The sequence below is a fragment of the Vanellus vanellus genome (assembly GCF_965231255.1).
Source record: "Vanellus vanellus genome assembly, chromosome: 2".
NCBI lineage: Eukaryota > Metazoa > Chordata > Aves > Charadriiformes > Charadriidae > Vanellus > Vanellus vanellus.
In genome coordinates, this window is record NC_138906.1 from 45,102,103 (window position 1) to 45,130,039 (window position 27,937).

The following is a 27,937-nucleotide window of genomic DNA, read 5'->3' on the forward strand; positions in this document are numbered from 1 at the left end:
ACCACAGGAACAGGCTGTAGCGGAAGGTAACGGAGTCCTTCACGTTTCAACATCCAAGAGAATACTTTTCCCAGAATACGCTGAAGCAGTCTACAGAGGATGTTTGGGGTTTTTTTCCTGAATGGAAGAGAATGAACCTCAGATTAAATTGTTTGTATTTGGAATGACATTTATACACAATCAAGGAACTAAAACCGAGTAAAAAATTTTGTGCCAAATACAGAAAGGCGATTTGTAAGTGAAACCAATTTCAAACAAAAATAAATTTATTTTAAATCTTACACAGTAGAATTCCTTCATTGCTCAAATCAAAGTATTAATCATGTTGATGTCTGTTGGCTAATACATTATTTAATAAGAAAACCTCTGTAACGTTGAGGTGGGGAACCCCAAAAAGTAAGCTACGTTAGAACTAGATACCATATAGCTTATGCAGCCACACGAGAAATGTTTTCTGCTGCTTTGTTATTACACAGGTAGTTGGTTCTATCAGCTAAAGCCCAGTGACTTGGATTTGTTTTATGCATATTGGGTTTTGTTCTATTACTTTCCAAGAGATTGTACTCCCCTGAGCCAGCTGTGTTCATTGGTCAGAATAAATTCCAGCATCTGACACCATTTCCATTAATCACAGACAAGCCAGTATACGTGAGCAAGATAATAGAAAGATAAAAACAATATCTGCTGAATGGGAAACATTATTTATGTATGCTGTTCGCTAATATAGTAGAAGGTCTCTGGAAGGCATTTTTTTCTACTTTGATAAGACAAACTGAATGAGAAGATGAAGATGGGCATCATATGAAGTACTTACTCCACAGGGAAGAAAGTGTCTAGAGCCACCCAGGTCATGTAGCACCTTGGTAACACTTTTACAGCCCATCATTACTACAGCTATGCTACAGTCAGAGCTTCCCCACGTATTTGCAAGCAATTTTAAGATAATTTGCTACTAAACAGCTGTGAAATTAATTTTTATTACACTGATCTTAAGCTGGACCTGTGAAGTTGAATACTTCACCCACCCACCCACACATCTGTAAATAACATACTTATTATTAAGTATCTTCCCACCCATTACAAGTCAGATACCATAGCTCTAAAATACAAAGCATTTTTCTTCAGTGTATTGAACAGTCAAGGTATTTCACTGAACCCTGTTGTAGTAAGCCAGACATGAAGCAGAGCAGTTGTTTTTGTTGGTTTTTGTTTGTTTGTTTGGGTTTTTTTTGTTTTGTTTTTGTTTTTTTTTTTTTTTTAATAAAAAGGCCTAAGTTGTATTTCTCTAAAAACAGTTATTGGCCTGAAGAGAAAAAGAAAAAATAGTACTTCGACACCCATAAACTACAAAGCAGGCAGTTGGAATTCAAATAACTCTAGTTCTCAGTGGCATACTAAAGACACCACAAAAATACTTATGTATATCAACAATGCTACAAGGCCTAGTCTGATTAAATTAAGGCTTTGTTTCTTTAATAAAAGAAAAGTTAGTAGCCTTCACCACCACACGATACAAAGTCAAGGTTCTGGTGCTGTGCAAAGGAGGCACGATAAGGGTAACTGCACTGTGAACAGGATGATTCTGTGGCAGGCACCACTCTGCGCAGAATTAAATCTGTTTCCTACAGCACGATCTGGAGGAAACAGGCTGAACATCCAGCATTCACAGTGTTCGGCAGCGTTACTTATGATCCTTTATAATTCACAATAAAGCCCCAAATGGTGCAGTCTAAACAGGAGAGCCTAGGCGTGATTTTTCTCTTGCCGCTATCTAATATAAATCAAGGTTTTGACAAAAAAAATCTCACCTTTCTTGGTTAAAAAATTACATAAAAATGCATTTCTAAACCAGAGGAATCAGAGTTAATTGAAAGGAGGAAGGGAGGGATAATCCAATTCTTCATTTTATGTCTTAGTCTGAAAAAAAAGCCCTGTCGGAAAATAAGCTCAGAGCTGGTACAAGTTTTCACACAGGATACCAAGTATTTTCTTGATAACGTACAAATAGCAAACAAATAGAGAACTGGATTATTTTGTTTTATTCCAAGAACTCACTTTTCAGTGTAATCTTTTGCAAATGTATGCCATTTGCAGTAGAAGACTATCTAGGACCCATTCCAGATTGCTTTCTATTTACATTATACCAGCACAGCTTTAACTTCAAGGAACTTGCTCCTGATTTCCAGCAGAGGAAGACTAGGCTTTCTGTTTCAGAACTAGAATTAAAAATAAAAGACAAAACATTTCAGGCAATTTGCTTTCTCTCTTTAGAAGTTCGAGCGTTAAGGTGCCTATTCAGAACCATTCTAAAAATGCCTCAGTTCATTCTAAAAATTGTTTAACTCTTGTGCAGACAGTTTTGATTACACTGATCCAGGTAATCTGCTGGACAGTTTAACAAAGTTGCTTTATTTTTCATTTCCCAAAACACATTCTCGTTAGGCTTTGGAGGACTTGGGAATACCCAGGAATTATCTTCCAGAGAGCTCTTCCCATAAGAATGGTGTTCTTGAAACGTTTTGCCATCAACTGGAATGGGTCTCTCATCTGTCCGTGCTTGTAGAGTCACCCTTTCAGGTGGGATTTTTACATCTCTCAGCAGAGGAGGAGACACGGGGTTGCAGAGTACTTCATCATTTTGCGGGAGTTTTTTATAGACTACCCCAGGTGTCAAATTCAGCTTTGAAATGTTCAAGTCAACACATTGCACTGGTGCAGTAGGGGGAGCTGAAAAAAGAAGACAAAAAAGATTTTTAAATAACATTATCTAATGCATTTTTCATATACTCCAAGTGTACTATACTATAGCAGGGGCATTAAACCCAGTGTTTTCAAGCTACTAATTCTCAGACCGTATTTTACTTCCGTAACTGCTTAAAAGTTACAAACTGAATGTACTAACCTCCTCAGTCTGATTTTGCAAGATGAACCAGAGATCCTGGAACTCCAATGTCTAAAACACACCCAATGCCAAGGAAACCTCCCAGCTCCCACACGAACGCAGACCAATGAATTTTTTTGACAAGACTGGAATGAATGCTGAAGCAGAGAGGATTTTTATGCGCTTGGAGAAAATCGACCAGATTCACAACACTGCTTACACAGAGCATGCTTCTTCCTACTCTACTGATTCTTTATCAAGTTGTGTTCTCAAGCTGCCAAGAACCTGAATTCTCACTGTCCAAGAAGTAGTAAGAGGGAAACACACGGTATTCGCAGGTTCTCTGTCCTCCACTATTGTCTGACTTCTGAAAGTAAAGCGATAGACTGCAATGTTCAGCCATCTGAAATTCCAGGCGGGTTTCAAACCACGCTAGGAAGGTGAGGATCTTGAAACAGAACAGCATCTACCTGAGATGAAAGAGCTGCATCTTCAATGCACACCTGAACAGATGGCCAAATACAACCAGGTCGTTTTTTTGTAGTGATAATTTCCGTAACATGTAATGGGAGTAGACTAATGATTCCTGCCGGTAAAGAAACTCACATCTTAAGAGGTAGTTTTCTAGAACAGCTATGAATCTTGAATATGAACTGTGATTTCTAGCTTTAGTTCTTAAGGGACAAAAAGAGGAGTCAGTATCTTGATCAAAGAATACAACTTTCACTTGCGACTATAAATTAAAAGGCAGTACCCAATTCGCAAATGCAGCCAAAAGCACTTTCCTATAGCACAGGCATCATATCTGAAAGACATGCTACAGCACTGGATTTGGCCACCTTGTGCTGACACACGTAAAAAGCAATTGGAGGTCTACAGACCTTTAGAAGTTCAAGAAAAATGGAATCTACTGAAAATGTTAATAAAAAAGCGGAAACATGTTAGAAATTCCTCCATACATAAATGACAGCTAAGTAGAATCCAATACTGTTAACATCACACACAGAGCAGCGACTACATTGTGTTCTACAGACTTTGTGCATCTCTTACAGTGGCAACTAGTTTGCATATGGTAGAATAGCTAGTACTATAGGTATAGGAAATGGAAGGTTTAAGTCAATTCTAGCCGTATTTTGCATACGCCAAGATTTTTCTGTAAATATAAGCACAGATGTACCTGCACTGCATTCATAAGTGTGGCTGAGAAACAAAGTAAACAGAAAAAGTAAATACAGTTTTCATTTCTGCCAAACCTGTCCACTCTTACACACTGCTGAAAAATTACTGAAAAAAAGCCTACAGATCAAAAGGCAAAATATCCACCCTTTCCCAATCAGTCAATAATGCCTTTTATAGCTGTGGATGTACAGCCACATGAGCAACTGGAGAAAATCAGACTGTTCACCAAGCAGAAGACAAAAATCAGTACTTCTGTAGTGGCGAGACAGATAACTCCAAATTAAAAATAAGGACAGAAAGACACTACATGATCATACCACAGCTTGACAGACTTAAGGATTAAAAACTCAATTCAGTTCCCAGTTACTCTGCTGAAGTTGTTTAACAAACGTGTCTTAGAACTGTAGGAACACAGACTCAACTGGTAACAATATGACTGATTCTACAAAATGTGTTGATAGTTTATCAGCCAAGGACCAGAGAGTGACCATTAATCACTGCTGGCCACAGACAATGGCAGTGATTGACCTGGAGGTGAGTCCTGTCACTACCTCACCGAGCCAATCAAAGCTGTTCAGAAACAAAATGTCATGATCTTGTAATGGACAAGGGACAGAGACTGCCACCAGTATATTGTAACCAAGTTCACAGTCTTTCACCAGCATCTTCTGTATTCTGAACACAGTAAGTACCAACAAGCGACCCCAGCAGAAAACAAAGGAAATAAACACTGTGATGAACAGGCTGATAGTCTGGCCCCACTGGAGCAAGAACGCTCTCTCGTAAAGCATTTGGCTTGACAGAAACATATTTATGAAACAGAACCACCACCTGATATGCTGCTCACAGAAATCACACATACTTTATGTGGGAATTATTTTCCCCTTAATTATTTGCAATGTAGCAGCAGAAATAAGACAGTTTTGCAGCCTCAGTATTCTGACATCCAGAAAATGTCATCTTGCGTAGCGTTTTGCTAGAAAAGACAACTGTTCTGAATGCCAGCATCAAGAAATATGCAACCATACAGGAATTTCAGTCTACTGAATTCTGATTTTAACATGTTGCCAAATTAATACTCTCTACATTCTACACTGGGAAAATCAGACTGTGCTTGCAAAAAGATTTTTTTTTCCCCCCTAATATAAAGTAGTTGTGGTAAAAGGTCAAATACGAGTAAACTTAACACCTCAGCCTTGTGCACATAAGCAACACTTGACTGAGAAAAAAGCCACAAGGGGAACAGAATACAGTACTGAAGAAAAAACACATCAGCAACACCTTTATGTGTGAAGTTGACCAGTATGAGACAGAAGCAAAAGCAGAAAATGGGTAGGCTGGAACCATAATATAGCCTAGCTTATCAACTTCAATTGATGAGATTCTGATAAGATATGATAGCTAGTTTCTTTTTTAAACGGTACAGCTTGAATCAACGGTTTGTGTTTGTAAGGTCTGTTACTGCAAACACCGACTTGCCTTTCTTGGTCGCTGCTGGGTTTATTTTCAGTTTTCGTAGAACCTCAGCTTGCATGTCAGTCACTAGACACAAATTAGACATTTCTCTCTTCAGATCCCAATATGCTTGATGCACACTTTCAAAACAAAAATTTTTGAGAAGTTAAATAGTTGCAACCTCTAGAGCACCCTCATGTCTGTTAACATGCTTGTCAAGCATTGACTGTTAATAAATAAATTGGTTTTGCCTGACATACACTGCCAATTTTACTAGAGTACCATAATTCAAAATGAATTGAGCAGTACTGACAATTATCTTAAACTGATGGACCGTTGTATATTTTGACTCTTGCATATTACAATAGGTAACATATTATAATTAACATACTAGATGATGCTAATAAATTCAAGTTCCCCAAACAGAAAGAAATATGAAGTCTGTTCTCCAGTTTCATTATTTGAAACTAACCATCTTACCATAAAATTAGAAATCTCCAAGGAATACTTTCTAAAAAAATATATTAAATGGACACTAGGCTGCAAACAAGGTAGAGTATTAACTTTGAATGCTTCTGATAAATGACCGCACGCACCATCACATGTTATGATCCTAGTTTTAAATATTTAACCAAAATCAGTATTTTGGTCTTTACTCCATTCACTTTACTGCAGTGAATTCAGACTAGAATACCCGAGATCCAAACTACGCACCCATGCACAGACCAAACTAAAATGTAAAACATACTGTTTCATATTCAAGTCATCTAATTTATGTTAATACCCTGTGTGATAAGACAGTGTAAAAAATAACGACCCAATTAATTGTCTGATAAGACAGCATAATATGAGAAACATATTTAGCAAGAGCAGTGTGCTGTTCCAACATTGAAGTTTCAGGTTCATAGCTGGTAAGAAAATCAAGAACAAAAAAAATCAGAAACGTCAGCATTACCATATGTTTCTCAGTAAAATTTTGAGCAAAGGCACACTGAACACCACATTTATGTTGATTAATAATTAACTTAGTGTTCAGAGACATAAGGATGCAGTTACTTCAATGAAAACATGAAATCAATGATCTAATTTTTTAATGCTTAACATTGTACCAAAACACATTTATTGAGGACAAGTAACATGGATGAGAGTTTTCAGAGTATTTCTTTCTTCCTCATTATATTCACCTAAAAGATGTTTATTCGAAAACAGTCCAGTACATCAAACTATTGTTGAGATGACTAAGAACTATTAAGCTATATGACCTGTATTTTCAAACATGCATATATACAGATTTCTATCCCTCTAAAATAGCAATCTAGGATCACTCCTGCATAAAATTTATCAGACTTGAATGTGTTCCAAAGCATTGTGAGAAACAGCTATTATTCTGTTCTGCAAGTTAAAGCTAAACGAGTTCCCTTAAAACAAAGAAATAAAACTGAACTGTTTCCCCAGAATACAAAAATTCAGATTCTAAAACTCTGTTAAAGAACAGAGGAAGCTGATAGTTTAATAGGTAATGTATTATGGATCAGCAATTCTGACAGTCAAAATTTTCAAAATTGGTATTTCAAGGAGTTGAGCTAAAACCGTGGCCTTTTTACTGCAGAATACATTTGGCTCTTTGAACTTTTAAGAGATTAAAATTTTAAAATTAAGTTCATGTGGCAACCACACTTCATTTATTCATGTGTTCCGGTCTCAAAAATAAGATCAAAGAAACTTTAGTTATATCAAAACAGAACAGTCCAATATTTAATATAGAAGTGACAAATATAAGAACAGCTCAGTGTCTGCCACCAACCAGAAGGAAAGCGCTTCGATAGATTTTGTAACGTGCATTTACTGCTTTTAAAAGCATCCTGTGAAGGGATGCAGGTACCAGAATTCCACTTAAATCACACAGAACATATTTTAATTGTTTTTGTGGATACTGACTGAGAATCCCATTGCAAAGCCCAATTTTCAAGGAATTTGCCATTGAAAACCAAGGATTCCACATGCTTGGAAGTTTATCCTATACTGCCTTCTAACATGCAATGTAAACCTTGAATATGATAGCCTATCCAAATCTACAGCAAAGTAGATTTGCAAACCGAGAATTTAAAGTCAGATTTGCAGGCTGCTGACAAATATGAAATAATTACTTTCTAAAAAGTTAACTTCAAATGCCTCCATCTCCTATAAACAGCAGGACTGCTTGCTATAACTAGTGTTTCACAAAGGAAGTTTTTCAAGTGTTTTTCCACAGATTTTTGGATAGACTTACATGTTCAGTACACATTACACATTCATTATTTATGTCATGTTACAGTAAACACTATACTGTACATATGCTAATTTAGATGGGTGCCACCTGAACGTCACTTTGTGAAATAAATCTGCTCTGGAACATCAAAGAGGTAACTACTTTACCTTGAGATAACACCTTTTTTCAGGCATGCAAGACTGACTACGAAGCACCAGCAGAAACCACAAGAAAAAGTGTTAGCTAGCTAGCTATCCAGTCAAGGTGAAAGGTGAAAGTGTAATTTGTGTATAGTATTACCATCATTACACCAGAGAACATATGAGAAGAAGTATCTGTGCTGTTCTCTTTCAGTGACTGATTTCCTTTCCCGTCTCTTCAATAGCCAAGTAAGCAACAAAGCATTACACTAAATCTGTCATTATGAAGGACCACTCTTCCCTCTTGTGGAAAATCGTCTAAGTACACCAACAGGCATAACCAGGCACGAGAGATGCAGTTAGTACTTCATTTTTGCAGAACATTTGGGAACTTTCATGCATACATGAATTGTTCTATTGCATAGAAAATTAAAGGATATATATACTTTCTAATATGGCACACATAGTCAAGACAGGATAATATAGGAGTTCATATCGTAAGCCAAATTATTTGAATGGCTGCAAAATGAGAACAAATGCTTTCTGGTATGTTAGCATTTTTATGGAAAAATTGCTATCTCATTTTGAATAGGTCACACAATGCCTCCTCAATACTAAAAAAAAAAAATCCTTTAAATTGTCTTCTAGTAGAAATATTATTGCGCTGCACTAACTAAGAATGTATGTTCCAACACTAAGTGAGAGATTTGAAGCCATCGCCTATGCAAACACAGAAACCTTCCCATAGGCAGAATGAAGATATTCTAAAGCTGGGATGAGACTCGGAAATTTATCTACTGCCTCCTCAACTCAACTAATTCTTAAAAAGCTGATTTTTAAATCCAAGATAATTTAACTTTCATTTTTTGTACAACAATCTGAAGATGCAAATGTTTTCTTATCATCATCATCCTGGACTACCAACATAACAAAAAAACAAATTACAATGATCTTACTAAATCAGTATACCTAGACTTTAAATTAGATTACATGATTTGAAATAACAGATTTGAACAGGCTGCAGAATTATTTACTTGTTCAAATAACTGCCCCTCAGTAAACTAAAATAAAAACATGAAAGCCACTTGGTTTTCATACCTCTGGATGTCTTGCCTTTGAAGGTGGTCTCCATTTAATGGATTTTCATCTTGAGCCTGGTCCTGCATAAGAGAGTGAGGGGAGATAGAGAACGGATGAACATATGATTTCAGATCTTTTATCTGAAAAAACTGTAGTCAAACTATGACTTCACACATATCAAAATTCAGAAGTAAAGCAGTCTGTGTTGGCTGCAGTGGTTTTCAAAATGGACATAAAGACTTCTACTAAGAATTTCCACTTAAAAATGCTTAAATTACCTACTTACATGAAAGCATTACTCAGCCACCACCTTACTTTTTAAAAAACAAAACAAAACTCCAAAACAGCAGAGCTCTAGGAATTTGTGATTCTTTGAAAATTGAGAAAGGCTTTTGACTTCCATTAAAAAAAAGTAATCAGTCTTCTCTATATACTGGGGCAGGGAAAGAACTAAAGATCTTTAAATTAAACTATTTCAATATAGATTTACTTCCACAAGTTACTTTTATGATAGAACATAATTTATCCCTTGAGTCTGCAAGACTGCTTTAAATTGTGCATACAAGTAGCCTCACTGAAGTTACAGGGTTGTTTTAACAAATCAAACATTGGGCTCACTTCGTCAGCCATATTTCTATTAGACCCTCACTTGTGATGAGTTCCCATTCATATCCCTTTTCTTCACATTCCCTTCCTACTGCCACTACCTCTAGCCAAAGCTGTTATGAATTTGTTACTGTGGCTTTATGATGGCTTATATACATTTCAAATAACTTGTCATTATAACGTATACACTGCATCCACTACAATGCAAAACCCAAATAAAAATATCTAAAAATAGAAAAAAAAAAGTATACTTGCCTAAGGTAGAAAACATCTGAAAATGCTAACTAACATAATTAAAACCAGTAATAAGAAAAATACCAGCTGGGTTTGAAACAATGCTGACTTGTCATTGCCCATTGATCCCATTTCCCTGTATTTCACCTGACAATTTTTCCTTCTCATGAAGACTTTCCCACCACCACCCATCGGAGATTCAATTTCATAGTTTAAAAAGACCCAACAAACAGTTGCACAGTATTACCCCACATTTGAAACTTGTACCTTTTTATTTCCTATATTAAGCAGTTACCAGGATCAAGAAGAAATTATATTAAAGAAAAAAAAAAAAAGAAAAAAGCAAAAAGCTGGTACTTATATTTGTTCTTTGCAACAAAAGCTGCTGCCATAAGCACTATTTAAAGTGTCATGTCTAGTATTCCTTACAACTGCTGGTTTAGTCTATTCTTTTCAGCAACATTCATTCCCACAATACAATCTGCAATCTTCAATTATTTCTATAGCTGTTACTCTATTCTGCAGAGCTACCTGAAGACACCAGATTTATATACAAGTTACAGTAGGCCTTCAGAATTTACAAGTTATCGAGAATAGCTAAAAGAATTCCAGATACAAGTGAAAACAACAACCAACAGTAACAGAAGTTAATAAAACACCTCACACGCCTTCCAGGTAACGTGCTTTATCCCCATCTAGTGGAAAAAACACAGACTAAACCCCAGACGACAATCAATGCACGGAAGTCCATGCGTGTAAGCTAGGAGTGTGGCATGACAGCAGCAGATCTGTAGAGACACATCACTGCTGAGAACTGAACACCCCAACTACATATGCTTTGAGGGGCAGCAGGGCAGAAGGACTTCAGGGTAGATCTAGTATGGTCCCTGAATGCCCAGGAGAAGTTGGGGTGCATCTTCTTTGTTTCATCCAAAAGGAATCCAGTTTCCATACTCCTGACTGCTCCGTAATGCGAGGCACAGTGGTTATTAGGTCTGCCTCAAAAGAACATTTCTGTAGTAATTTAAATGTGCACATAAGAAAAAGAGCCAAAGAAACATTTCCTAATTAAACCAAATCCCATTTGAAGGCAGGATGATGGCCATGCAAGGATTCTATCCGAGAGTCGTATCCTGAATACTGACTCACTCAAATATTATGTGACTCAAGATTACATAATCATAATTATTAATGACTGTAAGAAACAAAATAGTCTGCCTCTTCAACAAACACATTTAAATCTTTTAAATGTATTGCATAACTTCAATGTGACTGTAGAGTCCTAGAGACAGAGACTACCACTGCACCTTTTAGCATGTAAAGCAGTAACCATGCACTCGAACAATTTTCTTTTTTTTTAAACTTAATGCATTTTATTACTGTTAAGACATCTCAATTTCCTTTCTGAAATCCCAACCACAACTATGTTACACAATGAGTCTCTCACAACAAACATTTGCCCCAGACTAAAGGAGGTATAGCAAGATTCTGGAAACCTCGTTACAAAAATCCACTTTCTGGACAAGCTGCATGCTACTACCCTAAAGAAAAGTGCTAGAGCTCCTTAAACAAAGTTTGTGGTATCTTTTAACATAAGCATTCTATTGTTTTAAATAGAAAAAAAAAAACACCAAAAACAAAACCAAACAACAAAACCCAAACAAATCAACATGAACAAAACCAAAACAGCTTCTGCCCAAACTTTCTAAGAAGTCCAGCCTAAGACAAATACCAGCACAAGACACTTCGATCTGATTGGCTACTTATAAGAAATTGTAAAGCTTTATTTTCTGTTGTTACATGGGCAACGGCTGGGAAATGTCACCTATGTAGGCATATCATTTCCAAGAAACAAGCCAGTCTATATGAATATTTAAGGTTAATTTTACTGGGATGTTAATCTTTCACTCAGTTATAAACTTTATATCTCTTTGTTTACCTTTTATTTTGCTTGAACAAGGGATTTCAAACAATGGAGTCAAATCTATTAATACAAAAATTCCTTTAAAATAAAGGTACCTTCTGCTTGGATTTTTGCAACTCCTTTCTGAGACTACTGCACTCTTGCTTGAGCTTTTCTAGATCCTGTTCCAGACTATGCACTTTCAGGTCACTGTTCAGCTTCTCTATTTCCCAGCTGGACTGAGTACAATTCAGATTTTTCATCACTGTAAGAAGACAAGCAAGACAATCAGATTTCAGTCTCCGTTCAAGAAATGTAATTCAATATGTGAGGTTTCACCTCAACCAGCCCATGCCCTACAAAAAAGTTATCATGTCCATTCTAAAGAAACTGCAGTCTATGACAACAGAGAAATAGTAACACTGGTAAAGTTGGTGCCAGAGAAGTAGTCTATTTTCCGAGTTTAAAGTACAGAGGTCTAGTTTCTAACAACGCACTGGAGATTTTACATAAAGAAAAAAGGGAGCAACAGCATAAAAAGGCACTGAAAATACAAATATGTGTTCGTGGCAAACAAACATGATATGTACACCAACTTGCATACTTCTTACATGGTTTGAAAAGATGAGCCTTTTCCCCCTCAGATTTGTATCGTTACATAATTTACTGTTTTTCCCAAGTTCAATATTAAGACGTTCTAAACAGAACTACAAAAGATACAATCAAAACAAAAGGGTAAAGTTACATAAGTCTTCTTATTAGAACAAATTCACATGGTCACTAGTAAGAAGCAACCTAAGACGATCCTAGCATCAAATCAGTAGTAGGACGCTAGTTAGAATGACCATGACAGGAAGAAAACCCCCAAATCTTCAGCTGCATGGTACACTCACTTCCAGACCTAACAATTTAAACAAGCTTAAGCTACACTGATTTTTACTTTTCTAAACAAGGTACTCAGAGTCCACTTGTAAGTAAAATTGATTACTAAATAAGGCTTGAGATCACATTTTCAGAGCTCTCTTTATAAACGCTGCACTTCTTACCTCCTTAAACCACGATGTCCTCAACAATGATACTTCTGCTACATGTGGTTTGTTCTTCTAGGTTTAAAAACTTGTGCAATTCAAGTAGCACATTACATGGTTGATGTCCTCTTGGAAAGTAATCCAATTCAAGCACAGCAGTGCTTACAAGCACCCTTCCAATGACTGCATTTGTACAGAGTCTGAAGTCCAGTCCACGCCTCTAGCTTTACATAGATGGCATTTTCTTGTTCTCTTTTCTTGTTAACAGTACATTAATAAAGATTTTTTTTTCTTCCATAGCATTTTATTTTACATACCCATCATCTACACAGCACTCTGTACAACTGCAGTAACAGAAGCTGGATTTGGGCTTTTGGAATTGCCAGGATGCACTGTTTGTTTCTCCTTCCTCTTTCTACCAGACTCCCTACAACCAGCATCTTTACTCATCTCCCAGCCCTTTAAGTAACCGTGGTCGACTGCAGCTATTGCTATACAACATCCTCTTGTACCTGTCATATCCCACCACTGAGTGAAAGCAATATACTGAATCACCTGCAGGTACCAGAAGAAGTGGCATCGACTGGATACTTGACTGGTTTGATACTTGAACAAGTATGCCCCCGCCCCACTCTGAAGAAAAGGTGGTGGGGTCCAGAGATGTACATGACCAGCCTATTAAACTGTCGGGTTGTACACATTTCTCAAATTATTAAATAATCTACAGTGGGAGAAGACAACAGCCTCAGATCTTTACCATGGAGCTCCTTGCCTATGCTAATCTAACACTCATGTCACCATTTACAAGAATGAATACATATACAAGCTCAAAGTACCTCGCTGCAGTATACTCCTCTCTTACCGAGCCACTATACAGAGTTAAACCTCTTCATGCCCTGAGATGATAATATAACCACTAAGATTAGCTGATATACATTAAGATGAAGTAACCAAATGCATACCTTGTTGAGTTTCCACTTCAGTTCTTAGTTGTAAGAGCTCTACTTCTTTAGACTGCAACTGTTCGTTCAAGGTTTTCAAGGATTCCGCACTTTCTTTCATCTATTTTCAGGGTAAAGAAAAACCCAAAACCATCTGTGAAGCTTTTTTCTATCATGTCTGACAATTCAACTTTTTAAAAAACAAAAAAAAAACAGCATTGCTTTGGGTTTTTTTTTTAGCATTAGCGTAGCATAGTAATAAAACTGAGATACTCAAAATTGTTATTCCTACATGAAGTATCATCATGTACTTTAAAAACCTAAGGGAGTGATAAAACAAGCAGCACAGATCTTCAGCAAATAAAATTCATTCTACGGTAAACATTTATTAACTATGCAGTACTTACATAACATGCATTTAAGTCATTACTTAAAAAGGCATACCATTTTATCCAGTTTGCTTTTCAGATTATCTCGGTCAATGCAGGCCTCTCGATAGGCTTGGTATGCCTTATTTACTTGTTCACGTCCAACTGAACTGCATTCCTCTTCCAGTCGGGAGCCAAGCAGCTAAAAGTTTAACAGACATGAGAAATAAGAAGTTCTGTACGTTATATTAAGAACTGCAAAGTTAAAAAAGTGCAACAGTACAGCCTGCAACATTAAACTAACACTGGGTTTTAGTTTAGAAAATAAATTAATCAAATACATTGATACAGACCAAAATTTTTTACACAGATGTGACAAATGCCTTCTACAAATTCTTCAGTCCCTCACCGTACTTAGTGCGTGCTAGTTTATTGCTATGAGTATCTAAAAACCATCCACAAGTCATGATTACCCACACTGACAATCTCTTAATCATATTTTTTCCAGGCTCTTGAAGATGTACAAACTGCTTTTTGGAAAAATAGTTTTAAGCATATAAAGACACAACATATAGAAAACTTGGAGGAAACCGAACATAATTTTTTAATGACACCATATAAACAAAGATTTTTTTCAGTGTATTTATGTGAGAAAAGCCAAAGCAGAATCATTTGCCTGCTAAGGCAAAAGACGAGCAAGGGGGAGTAAGCACTACCAACCAGATTGTCAGAAAGAGGGGAGCAGAGTTAAAATATATTCAGTATTGTTAATAAGACAGCAAGAAGAGAAGTCTTACATCAAATTGTACCTGTCCATATAGAAAGTTCTTGTTTTGACTAAGTATTGCATCCTTTTCATTCTGTTTATCCTGCACACTTGCTTTAAATTATTGAGGTGTTTAAACACATTCAGTGTACCTAATGTAGATATTTGTGATGCATTTATACACATTTTCCTAAAAATTGTCACACACAAAAAAAATACAAAAATCAAAGAGGTGACAGTTATGCACCTGCCTTAATTATCTCCTCTTTTAGGTATTCACTTGAAAGAAAGTATGGAAAAGCAAGCTATAAAGACAGGAAGCTTCTGCCCTTTAGTTTTTGTCCTTTACGTTTTCCTCCCCCAAATAAAGCCATTCAGATAGAACATAAGCCTTACAAAACTTTCCAAAAGTTTCCACACACTTTGAAATTTAAGACTTAAAAGGGGTAACTCCCCATGTATTTTTCATCATACAGGTATACTAGCCATTAAAAAAAGACTGAAAGTCAGTTCTGTCACTTAACAGCCTAGGCCTACCCAATGCTACTCTCTCGTAGAAACATTTTTATGGTATTCACATACTAAAACTTTTCTCTATGGAAAACAAGGTATCATCTTCAAGACAATTAACTTGAACTAGGCAAACCCAAAAGACAGATGACTAAAAGGGATTGTCAAGGTCATCAAGTCCTGTTTATTGTGATTTTGAGTAACCACGTAGAAGATGTTACACTCAGCATGGTTCAGAGAATATTCAGGCTAGAGCTCTATTCTTATCTCCATCATCCCCATGGACCTTATATAAAGAAAGTGCTGAGAAAGTTTTGCCTTTTGACAGAAAGTCAATCCTACCAAACTAGTCACCAAGAATTCCTGTATAAGTGTACCGAGTGTGACACAAGCTCTTCATTCCAATGCCACAAAACAATACAGACTTTGTAAGCTTTTAAGAGTCAGTACCACATACTTAGGACTAAGTCCTAATAAATGTCTCAGCTCTAACTCTAGGATCTTTCTTTTCATCTTACATTAATAAGAAAGCAATCCATCAAAGCCAATACTTTCTGCAATACAAAGATACTCACTACTGAGTGATGGATATACATTTAACAATAGCATTCTTTACTCAGGGAGAAAAGCCTGCGCCATGGTCAATTTTTAGTTTTAATGAACTTCACTAGACTAAGGCCATGAGAAACTGCACATAAAACAAATTCCTAGATTCCTTCAGATTTTAGAATTACGGCAACAAAAAATAGCCAGCCAACACCCCTTTGTACTTCATGTTTGAGACCGCTATTAGCTAGACATAGCCAGATATTCTTAACAACCTATTTTTCCTTATCATTTTGGTACGCTGAGCACAAGAGATTCTTTTGACAGCCAATCCCTGGATTCTGACAGTTTATAGACTTGGCACCTCACTATTAAACAGTACTAAGTGACATGTGCCCAAGTTAATAAACATCATAAAGAGGCAGATGAAATACAGTAACGATCCAATGCAACTACACATCTTTCTGAATCAAATCTAGTGTCTTTGCATGGCACCAACTGCATTGCATCACACACACCCAGTAAGAATCAAAAATCCCAGTATGACATAACTAGACTACCAGAGGAACAAACTGTGTTTCACTTCAACAAATAAAACAATTTACCAAAACTTTTAAACTTGGAAATTATTTTAAGTACATATTTTAAATACTTAACCATCTGCTCTGCCATCCAGATAGAAGCAAAAAAGTAGCTACTACCAGAACCTGGTAAATTGACTTTTTTCTTACCTTCTCTTCGAGAATTCTCACTTTCTTTTTTAAGAAAGAATTCTCCTTTTCTGTCTCCTTTAGCCGTTTCTTGATATCTTCATATGCAGTAACAAGTGCAAAGTGTGAGGCAACAGACTCATCTCCACTGTAAGATGAAACAGGAATCTCCCCATCTCTCTTATGAGCATTGTCTGCTTTTTCATGGTTCAAAATACAGATGTCATCCTCTACCAACTCCTCCATGACAGCTGTTAAAAAGACAGATAAGTGCAAAATTTTCACAAAGACAAATTCATCAAGAGTCTCAAGTCTGAAAATCTTCCAAAATAATACTGCAGGGTGTTTCTGTCAAAGTATGACAAGACTGAATAGTTAGGAAATATCAATCTTGCAGAAAAATCTTGAAACCCATTATATATTGAAAATACACTGCTTAGCAAAGAAGCATCTTTCACTGCTACTTGATAAAAATATTTTGAGTACACATCAGATTTATGAACCCCCAAATTCAGTTTTATTAAGGCTTAACACCATCCTAGAATTTGGCCAGTACCAAATATTTGAACTCCACAGGAGTATCATATTAGAGTTTTTGCAAGTTACCACTGAGCAGTAAGAGATGATAGTTGCAAGAAATCAACTAACTACTCTCGTTCCTCAGCACAAGTGCCAAATTTCCTTCCTTCTTGAATGCAAATATTTATACTTTTCCCAAACTTTAAAATGGAATCTTAAGGTATGCTTGCATTAGTCCTTAAAGAGGCTGCATGAGTAGCTATTCTTTACTTGGTCACAGTAGAAAACATCCTGCTGACCAAAAATTACAGTAATTCTTAACTGCAAATATGGTGAGAATGAAAATATACTCAATAACGTGATCTACCTCAATATGCATGGCGAAAACTGACAATAACCTGGCTGTAAGAAAAGTATCACTTTAAAATACTAGGCAAATCCCCCTGAATGACAAATGCAAATTAACCATTAGATTGAATTTTTGTGACAAAATGTAACATTTAGGCACAGCAAAACGTTCAGTAAGAAAACAGCACCTTTAAAAACCTCCGTATACTTTCTTAAACTCGAGGCCTTAAGGGAAAAGCCCAAAAAGCATTTTCCTTAATGCTACTAGTTATCAGGAACAAGTTCAGGGATTTCATTTGAAAACAAACAAAACTCCCCCAAAACCCAAACCCAACCAATAAATTCTAAATTCTTCAATTCAATAAATGTTCATTCTTCTTTAGTTATAAAAATCAAGATTCCTGTATCTCATAACATTTCTCTCCCCCCTTAAAAAAAAATCTACTGATGCTACTTTGACCAAAAGTAGATTTTTGTTTTTATTTTTTCCCCTCGAACATATCCTTAGGTTCCTAAGGATTAGCTAATGAAACAACAGAAATGTTGGAATGAAAGAAATGAGCATAAAAGACAGTTTGTATTGTAGGAAAAAGCTATTTCAACAGAAAACTGACCTGATCAGCAGAACATCGCAGTAAAGACAGGCATCACTGGGGGAAAAACCCACAGCCACAATTGCTGCCTCTACTGTGTATTTGCTATTTAAATTTAAACTAGACTTCCATTTATTTAGCCATACTAAAAGGTAAAGGGATCAACTGCCCCAGAGCTTATCTATGTGGTCAAATTTCTCGCACTGTGCTCACAGTGGAAAAAGCTACATGGACCGCAGCATTTTGAAGAGCTGTAGTACAGCTATAGCTGAACAATGGTGCCGTTATCACATTTGTCTTAATTTGCTCCAAGCCCATTACACAACACGATAAAAAACTGTGACAGCGCGTTCATACTAAATAGACAGCAGTGGAGTTGCAACAGTGAAAAAAAGTCGAGAAAACTACAAACCGAAACTGAAGCCCTTTTAATGGTTATCTTCAGGAGGCGAACGGATGCCTTGTATGCTACTTGATGTGTTCTAACAGAACAGGTAGCCTAAGCTTCCCTTGCCTGCTGCTCTGCCTCATACTTAAGTAGAAAGAGCACTGCAAAAAAGGTTTGCTTCCTTTTCATTGTAAGAATATCACTCCATGCACAAGGTGACCTTGACCAAAAGCACTACATCATTCAAACTGCATTAACTGACTGAAGGAATTGCTCATTTTGTCTTCTAAGATGAGCGTAACATACTAGCTTTTCCTCCCCCGTTTTACCAAGGGCCCTGCAAGTCTTCTCACCCATCTCATCAAATTCCAAGAGCTTGCCCTTCTCAAGGCAACACGTCTCCTTTCCTCTGAACACTAGACTCAAACGTCATTAAAGTGTCACAGCTTATCATTATCTCTTGAAGAAAGCAGCAGATTGTATGACCTTGTACATAAAAATACATCTTTATCCCCACACTTTCCTATAGCTCCTAAATTTCAGCATCATTCATTCCCTGTTTCCTGCACACATCAGTTCAACCAGGAGATGGCAATAAGGGAAAACAGGAGACAACAGCAGAAGACGAGCATATTTATTCTGTATTTTGCCAACTAAAACTTACTGCCTATGAGCTTGCAAAAGATCAAAACCTTCCAAATAAGACTCAGCATACACAAATACTATTTTATAAATTCAGGTACCCACCTAACCTGCACTTACTAAGAGGACTGGTTACACTGACATTTTTTTACTTCAAAGATCTCATTTAGTTTACAGTACTATTCAACTCTGGTTTTCTGATGCTGCTAACTAAGCCAGCACTGGATGTTATTTAGAAGACAAGCATATAATTCCATGTAATTCGAAGGAGCTTGTAATACATATTTTTCTAAATTTCTACACACAAGAGAATTGTTTCAGAAAGAAACACATTTTTGTTACTAATATACACACATTTTTGACTAATCTTTATGCAACTAAGTGACGAAAAACTGCCAACAAAACAAAAGTCTACTTCTCCTGAGAGACAGATGCCCAAGTAAGACACCTTCCTCTCAGCTCATCCCTTTAAAGAACAGATCTGATGATATCACACTTCGGAGGGGAAAGTGGCAACACATCTAACACTGGCTTAAATGAAGTTAAGTGGGATATTCAGAAGGAATTGTGCGATTTTTAAACTTTTTGCTTCAATTATTAAAAATAAAATCATCATGAAACAGGCTTCTCTGTACTGGAAGCTCAACAATCTGTCAAGGAGGGAAAATCACTACAATATTCACATTGCACATACTTTATTTTTATCTTTCATTATATCTATTAACCTAATGTATTAATAATATCCACACACTGTATTACACTTCTGTGACCATAAAAAAGTGCAGTTGTTTCCTTTACAAGAAACATGATTCAAATCACTGTTGCTTTTGGAAAGGAGCACTACTCTTGAAACCAAAAGCAAGTTTTCTTCACAGAATGAACAAGCCACTATGCTTTCTAACAGATTTCATGATGCTATTGTCAGTGAATCTGGAAAAAAAATTCTTGACTTATTCTATTCTAAGTAGGCTCCTCATTTTCTCCCATAATAGTTATTCTACAAACCCACACAGTTACATTTTTAACAAACTGCAAAAATTGTAAAAAAAATTAAAGAAGAAAAAAAAAGGAAGAAAAAGAAAAGCATTTATCAAATCTCAGGTATGAGTTCATACAGTTAACATCAGTCTATTGCCTGGGCTTACTGAATATTCCTTTTATTGCATACTTCAAAAATTTTCAAATCTTGCACTCTACAGAACTATATGATAGACATTTTCTAAGAAAAAAAAAGAGTGCTATGACCTCTGTATTGGATAGAATCATAGAATGGCTAGAGTTGGAAGGGACCTTCAAGATCGTCTAGTTCCATACCCCCCACCATGGGCAGGGACACCTCCCACTAGACCAGGTTGCTCAAAGCCCCATCCAGCCTGGCCTTGAGCACCTCCGGGGGTGGGGCATCCAAAACTTCCATGGGCAAGCTGTTCTAGTGCCTCACCACCCTCAAAGTAAAGAATTTCTTCCTAATATCTAATCTTTACTTCCCAAAATAAATACATTAAATGAATACTGTTAGTCTTTATATTAAATAATGTCTTAGAAAAAACGCATCAACCTGAATACACTGTTGACAGGGCGTAGTATTAAGTTCTAGCAGGAGTAATTATGATCACTGTTCATAAGCATATGAATTTGAAGAGATGACACCACTGCAGTTTTCTTTTACATACTGTAGAAAAGAATGGTTTCCAGAAACCACTTCTGTTCATTGATGCTTAATGTACGCTATAGAAAAGCTTTGATTTAATATATTAACTATCTTGAGAAAAAAAAGAAAGTTTTCCCATTTCTTACTAAGACTTGGCAGAAATACAGCTTTTCTCTTCTTAGAGCTTTACAAATATTACTCATTAACACCATGGGAGGTAGATAAATATAAAACACATTTTACATACGAGGAATACAGGATGCAGAGGTTCTAACAGCAAACAGATCACTGCACAAACAGATTTCAGTGGTTTGAAATGCTATTCTTATTCTCGGATCAGGAAGAGATAGTAAAAGCAGGATTACATTATTTTTTTTTTCCAGTACAAGGAGACTCCGATTTTGTCCCATCTTTTGATTTGAAAGAGAACAGAATGGTTTTCAAAATATTTCCAAATGTGAAATGCAAGTAATTTCAAGATGGTATTTTCCTGATTTTGTTCAAGGCTACTGAAAGTCTGAACCACTCCACTTTGTTTACCTTCCAGACTTGAGGGGTTTGACTTCATAATGGTAGTGTGAACAGTCTCCAGCTGTTAACAATAAGAGTATATTTTTTTGTACTGGTTTACCTTGCCTTGCATAAAAGGGTGTATATATGCATGTAGACACGAAACACTAAATTCAAGAAATGCATTTGATCCACAGGAATCCTGAATGAGTGTGTTGCAGCCCTCACCTTAATTTCAGGAAAGTTGTACTGCTTTCTCTGCTTTTTTAAAAGACGCGCCAGCACAGCAACAAAACCCACAGAATTCCTGCAGTCAGCATCAAGAACTCCACACCATATACAAAGTACATGACACATGATGTTAAAACAAGCAAGACTTGGAGTCACTTTGAGCACCTATCATTTTGCATCTCTCCCTCAGAAATCTCAGGTTCTCTTTGATTTCAGTTGTGAACAGTCTGCTCTACAGAGACATTGCTTTCTTTTTACAGATACTTGCTCAATTTTTAGAAAAAAAAATAAATCTGCGCACACACATCTCAGTAGCTGCTAGCTTTGGCCACTGCTCATCCTCCTGTATGGACAAAGTCCACAGCCCCAAAGCACTGCCCAAGAGTTCACATGTACAAGGGCACAGCCCTACAGCCTCAGCATACTTGGTGTGCTTTCAGAAACACGTCAGCATACCAGCTAAATCAGACCTCCAAATTGCTTTCGTTTTGCAGCCTCCAGGAAATGGAAGGTTACTGTCTCTGAGCTCACAAACCACTTCCCTGTAGTTCATCTATCGTGAACGTCTAGGTAAGCTAGAGGAGCCAAGCAAAATCTCCTTAGGTACAACAGGAAATTTTTTCAATCTCTAGCTTTTTACAATAAATAATTTACTCCTGCAAGAACTAGAAAAGTACTAAAAAGCCCAGGTTATGACAGTGGTTCTTGATAAATTTTACTTTCTCTGAACAGTTTCATACTTCAGTACCTTCATCACTAATTTGCAAACCCTGTGCATCCTCAACATCATGTATTCAATTTGCCTTTCTGTGGATGCTGTCGCAAGAAACACTTTCCCTGATATCCATCAGAAAAGGTGGGGGGGGGGGGGGGGAGAGGGGGCGAGTTGGAGTCAGTTAAATATTGTCCTCTCAGCATCATATAATTCTGTTTATTAAACTATTAAAACTTAATCTTGCAGCTAATTAGAAGCAATACTGCCAAAGAAACACAAGTAGGAACAAGATGGCTTCTGGCTGTTAAACCTCTCTAGCACCAAATATAAGTACATTCAAAGGTTATTGAAAAACCCATAAGTTATCATGCTAACACTGAATATTATTTTAATAGGCACTTTTTTTGGTGTTCACTCCTTCCCATTTCAAAATGTTTATAAAGAACAACTATTCACAAAAGCTAAGAGGGTTTGTTTTGGGTTTTTTTAAATCTTCTCTTGTAAAACAAACGCTAAGTCCTACCTCCCAGTCGTAAGTTTCTTCCCGCTCAATTCAACTGTCAGATTAATTAATGTTCAGTAAGTTCACAAGTTTGGTAATAAGGTATTATGAAAGCCTTGTATAACTGCATTAACTTTTAACTCAACTGGAAACACCTCACCTGGTACAGCTACTGAAACGCAAGTTAAACTGCGTTGCACTGATGGCCCTTAGTCATCCTGCAATTCACTAACATGACATTCGGAGGTTTTCAAGATACAACTGGACAGGGTGCTAGATAATGTCATCTAGGCTCCCTTTTCCGCAAAAGGCTGGACCAGAGGATCTTTCCAGGTCCTTTCCAGCCTGGGCTGTTCTATGATTCTATGATTTTATATTCAGGTTTACATTTATTTATTTCAGACAAACCTGGTCATTTGAACACAAGTTCCTGTCAGTAGCTTGTAGGTGGATGACTTTGAATGTTCAAGTTACTTATGCTTCACTTCTCTTTCAAACTTCATTTCTTCTCCTCAAATGTATTGTCAAATTTTAGTAGCATCTACAATTTTATACACTAAGAACTCCACGTATATATCATAAAATATGATATAATCATGTAAAAAATAATTAATGTAATTTCAGTATAAACATATAACAAAAACTTAAGATTGATTTCAAAGTTGATTGTGGATAAATCGTATTGGAATAGAGCCTCTAAAAGCCCTTCTCAGCAGAACTCACCACTGACTTCTACCAAGCTTGTCACTAGCCTGACTCTTGTATTAATCCTATCATCGCCATTTTAACAAATTGGATCTCATTGCCACTGTAACTGTTTTATTGAATATGGAGACTCTATCTAAACTTCCTCTGTTTAGAAAATACCCTGGAAAGAATTAAAACAAATATCAAAAGGTAAATCCACACTGCGTTTTATTCCATTTACTTCTACCTTGTTGCTTATTTTCTTCAAAATCTATTCTAAAGAAATCAGATATTGATAGCACGTGCAGTAACAGGTCTTCACTTTTTCCAGGGTAGTTTTTACTTTCCGAAGTAGACATCCCTCATTTAACATTTTCCAGTCGTAATGCACAATCCCCAATTCAATGCTTCTATTGATATCATAAGAACAAATGTTACTGGATTTGGAATTTCATGTACAGTTTTTCCAACAGTGTGAGATGAAGTTACTCTATTTCCCCACCCTGAGTATACTAAATACAGTTTCTTGATTTACTTGACCTGATAATTTTCACTTTACCCATCTTTTAAGTGTCATACAGAAAACAGAGACATACTGAAAACCAAATCAGAATATTTGCTGAAATTTAGGCAACCTTAAAATTACCCCTAATTTATTACCCATCTATGCTGCACAAAGATGTCACTTGATCCCCTTCACTCTTTTAAAGAACTTTTTACTACATAATTATTATTGTAAAACATAACCTAGCTAGTATTCTGCAAATGGTCAATTTATACTTTTCTAAATTGAAATCTGTAGCATAGAGGGACTGAAAAACAGAAAGTAGTTTTAGAAAAAATGTGAGGTTCTTTGGGGAGGAGGTGGCTAAAACCCTCATATAATCTGATCTACAGTTCACTCAACCTGTGTTTTCTGCCTTTGGATTTCACTTAAGAGTTGTTAGCTCAAAAATCGTGCTTAGAATTTAGGGAAATAGTCTCCTACTTATGGTATAGTGGAATCATTGATAGCACTTCTAACAGAAGTTCTTTTATAAACGTACTGGGTTTGCATGGCAAGGTTTTGGTAGCAAGGGAGCTACAGGGGTGGCTTCTGTTGAGAAGCTGCCAGAAGCTTCCCCCATGTCTGAGAGAGCCAATGCCAGCTGGCTCCAAGACAGACCTGCTGCCGGCCAAGGCTGAGCCCATCAGTAACCGTAGTAGCGCCTCTGGGATAACATATTTAAAGATGGGGAAAAACCCCACACAAACCTGTGCAACTGCAGCCAAGGAGACGAGTGAGAATATGCAAGAGAAACAACTCTGCAAACACCAAGGTCACTGAAGAAGGAAGGAGAGGAGGTGCTCCAGGTGAGGCAGTCTGTCCCCCTGCAGCCCATGAAGGTTAACGGTAGAACAGATATCCACCTGCAGCCCATGGAGGACCTCATGCCAGCACAGGTGGATGCCCCAAGGAGGCTGTGACTCCCCTGGGAAGCCCACGCTGGAGCAGGCTCCTGGTAGGACCTGTGGCCTTATGGAGAGAGGAGCACAGGCTGGAGCAGGTTTGGTAGCAGAACTTGTGACCCCGTGGGGGACCCATGCTGGAACATTCTATTCCTGAAGGACTGCACCCTGTGGAAGGGATCCATGCCAGAGCAGTTTGTGAAGAACTGCAGACCATGGGAAGGACTCACTTTGGAGAACTTTGTGGAGAACTTCCTCCCTTGGGAAGGACCACACACTGGAGTAGGGGAAAAGCATGAGGAGGCAGGAGTGGCAGAGACAATATGAGATGAACTGACAGTAAGGCCAATTCCCTGCCCCCCAGTGCCACTCAGGGGGAGGAGGTCAAGAAATCAGGAGTAAAGTTAAGGCTGGAAAGAAGGGAGGGGTGGGGTGGAGGTGTTTTAAGATTTAAGTTTATTTTTCATTACCCTACTCTGACTTGATTGGTAATAAATTAAATTAATTTTATTATTAAAAGTCAAGTCTGTTTTGCCCATCATGGTAATTGCTGAATGATCTCTCCCTGTCTTTATCTTGACCCACAAGCCTTTTGTCATATTTTTCCTCTCCCCTGTCCAGCTGAGGATGGGGAGTGACAGAGCAGCTTTGGTGGGCACCTGGCATCCAGCCAGGGTTAACCCACCACAATAACATACCAATTATTCAAGGAACAACATGTAGTAATAATACTAGATAAAGTAAAAATTCCAGGATACACATACTAACAGACAACAGATATTATTAGCAGTAGCAGCATTTGATCGCACACCAATATCCAGGAAATTAAATGTTTCCCGTAGTCCACAATAACACTTCTCACAAAATGCTGTCTCAGAGAGCACCTGGCCTTTGGAGCCCGGAGCAGACTTGACTATTATAATAATAATTCTCCCCTCATTCTGTTTTTTTTTCCAGAGCTGGCTTCTAGTATGCTGATTTTACTGCATACGCAGAGTGTAAAACAGCAGGGGAATTAAGGGATTCCTGAAGAATTGCAAAAGCTTCTAAAGCTACTCACTTGAAAAGTTTACAGCCCAAGCCACTCTCACATGTAAAGTTGCTGGGAGACAGATTTAAGGAGATCAGGGTAATTTCCTGACCAGGTGAAACACCAGGGGTTAAACCTGTAATTTCTTAAAAGCTGAAAGGATGACTAGCATAAGCCTATCTCAGCACTCATCTGTACTCCCTTCTTCCAAACCAACACGGCCTGAAACACCTGTATTCCAGTCTGCTCCAGTATTTCATATGTTTCAGTTTTCACATCTTGTGCCAATAATCCTACTTTACTCATCTCCTTTGCCAGATTCCCCAGTACTAACGCGCAGAATGCTCCGCTAAGAACTCACCCAGTTTTTCAGCTTAATCAGGTGCAGCTTTTTGGCTATTTTATTGCCTACTTGAGACACACTACCGACTTGTCAACAGTACCTTTAAACTATGCTCACCATCCCTCAGTGGAGATGCCCCTCTTTACCCTGTCATACTTCCCACAGCGCATATTCCACCCGGCAACGGAGCGCGAAGCTCCCCAGCACCCCCGGGGGCACCTCGCCAGAGGCAGGCCGCGGGGCCGCGGCCGCCCACGGGCGACGAGCCACCGGCAACCCCCGCCGGCCCCTTCCCCCACGCCAGGACCAACCTCTCCGGGCCTCGCTCGGGACGGGCGGGTCAGCAACGGGCGATCACCTCGGCGGAAAGGCAGCGCCGGCCGTCGCAGTCTCCGCTCGGGCCCCCTCGGGCTCCCATCGCCTCGGCCCCGGTACCGGCCTCCGCTACCGCTGGAAATTGCCGGGGCGTCGCCGTTCGAGGAAGTCAACAAACGCCTCACGTGACGCGGGCCCCGGTCCGTCGGTCCTTCTCCCCCTCCCACGGGCGCTCGCTGCTCCCGGAAGGAGAGAGGCGGCCCCGCTGCCTGACCACGGAGGAAGGGAGGACTACAAATCCCGGCATGCAAGCGGGCGGGCTCCCCGCAGAGCACGCCGGGAAGTCCGGCTCTCTCCCGCCATGCCGCAGGCCGAGGCCTGCCTGCGCCCGGCGGGGGTGGCGGCTGCTGCCGGCCCCGAGCGGCCTCCACCCGCGAGGAGAAGCCACGGCCGTAATAAAGACCAGTGCCTTTTACCGGGGAGCTGGCCCCCCGCCAACCAGGAGATACGGTGGGAAGAGCGTTTCCCAGCAGGGACAGCACACAGCTCGCTCCAGAGTGGCGTTTTATTTGTTCCATTTTACATTCTCCGTATTATTTCCAGCTTCTTGAGAAGTTAACACCTGCGCACAGTTGAGAGGCTAGCGAGCTGCCGTGTAACATTTTACATCCATTTCCCCATTTTTTGCCAGAAGCAGAGGTAAATGCCAAGGCAGGGGTGAAGGGCAGGACGCAGCCTGTCACTGTACCGGGGTGACAAGATCACCGTACGTGACCTCATCTGAAGAAAACACAGCTTTATTCCCCTTGGCCAAGTTCAAAGTGAAGCAAGAATAAATCTAAATCACAGTTCAGGACCTCTGTTTTAGGGATTAAAAACAAGCTGATTCAACGTGCCCATGTAGCTCTACAGGGGAGAGCAGCTGTCCCGTTCAAGGCTAATTTAAAACTAACAGGAGTTTCCTTTCCGGCTAAAAAACACAAGCAGTTTGCTTTTATGTTATGGGAGCTCTCCAGCAGAGTCCCAAAGGGCCTTTTGCAACTGTGCCACAAAGTCAGCTGGAGCAAGGGGAAGTGTATTAGCATGCCAAATTTATCTATACATGGAAGAATATTGCAATATTGTGTACTCCTTAAATACTTACAGGCCAAATGGAAACAGGACCTCACAGTCTGCTGTGGGTAGGGAATTGTTATTTGGACAAGAATCTCATTAAAAAAAAGAAAAAACAAAACAAAACACAAGATCTCTATTAATCACGTTCATAGACCTCAAAACAACTTTTTAAAGTTTTCAGCATACTACCATTATTAACATTTTCACCAGAAGTTTAGGTTAGATATAAACTTTGCTTTTTTACGAGCCAAAGTGATACAGATACTTTCAGCTGTATTTAGAACCCTTCTTACCAAAAGCAGT

At 38.3% G+C, this 27,937-nt stretch overlaps 1 protein-coding gene across 1 annotated transcript; it reads right to left on the reverse strand.

Annotated features, from left to right (window-relative positions):
• Positions 1-241: 241 nt before the first annotated feature.
• On the reverse strand, positions 242-26,727 carry AZI2 (5-azacytidine induced 2). Its single transcript, XM_082479965.1, has 8 exons — positions 26,515-26,727; positions 16,617-16,846; positions 14,140-14,265; positions 13,717-13,816; positions 11,843-11,991; positions 9,002-9,063; positions 5,540-5,655; positions 242-2,727 (listed from the first exon to the last, which is right to left on the reverse strand). The coding sequence occupies exons 2-8, from the start codon at positions 16,839-16,841 to the stop codon at positions 2,339-2,341; spliced, it is 1,167 nt and encodes a 388-aa protein (XP_082336091.1). The 5' UTR covers positions 16,842-16,846; positions 26,515-26,727; the 3' UTR covers positions 242-2,338.
• Between the last annotated feature and the right edge of the window lie 1,210 nt (positions 26,728-27,937).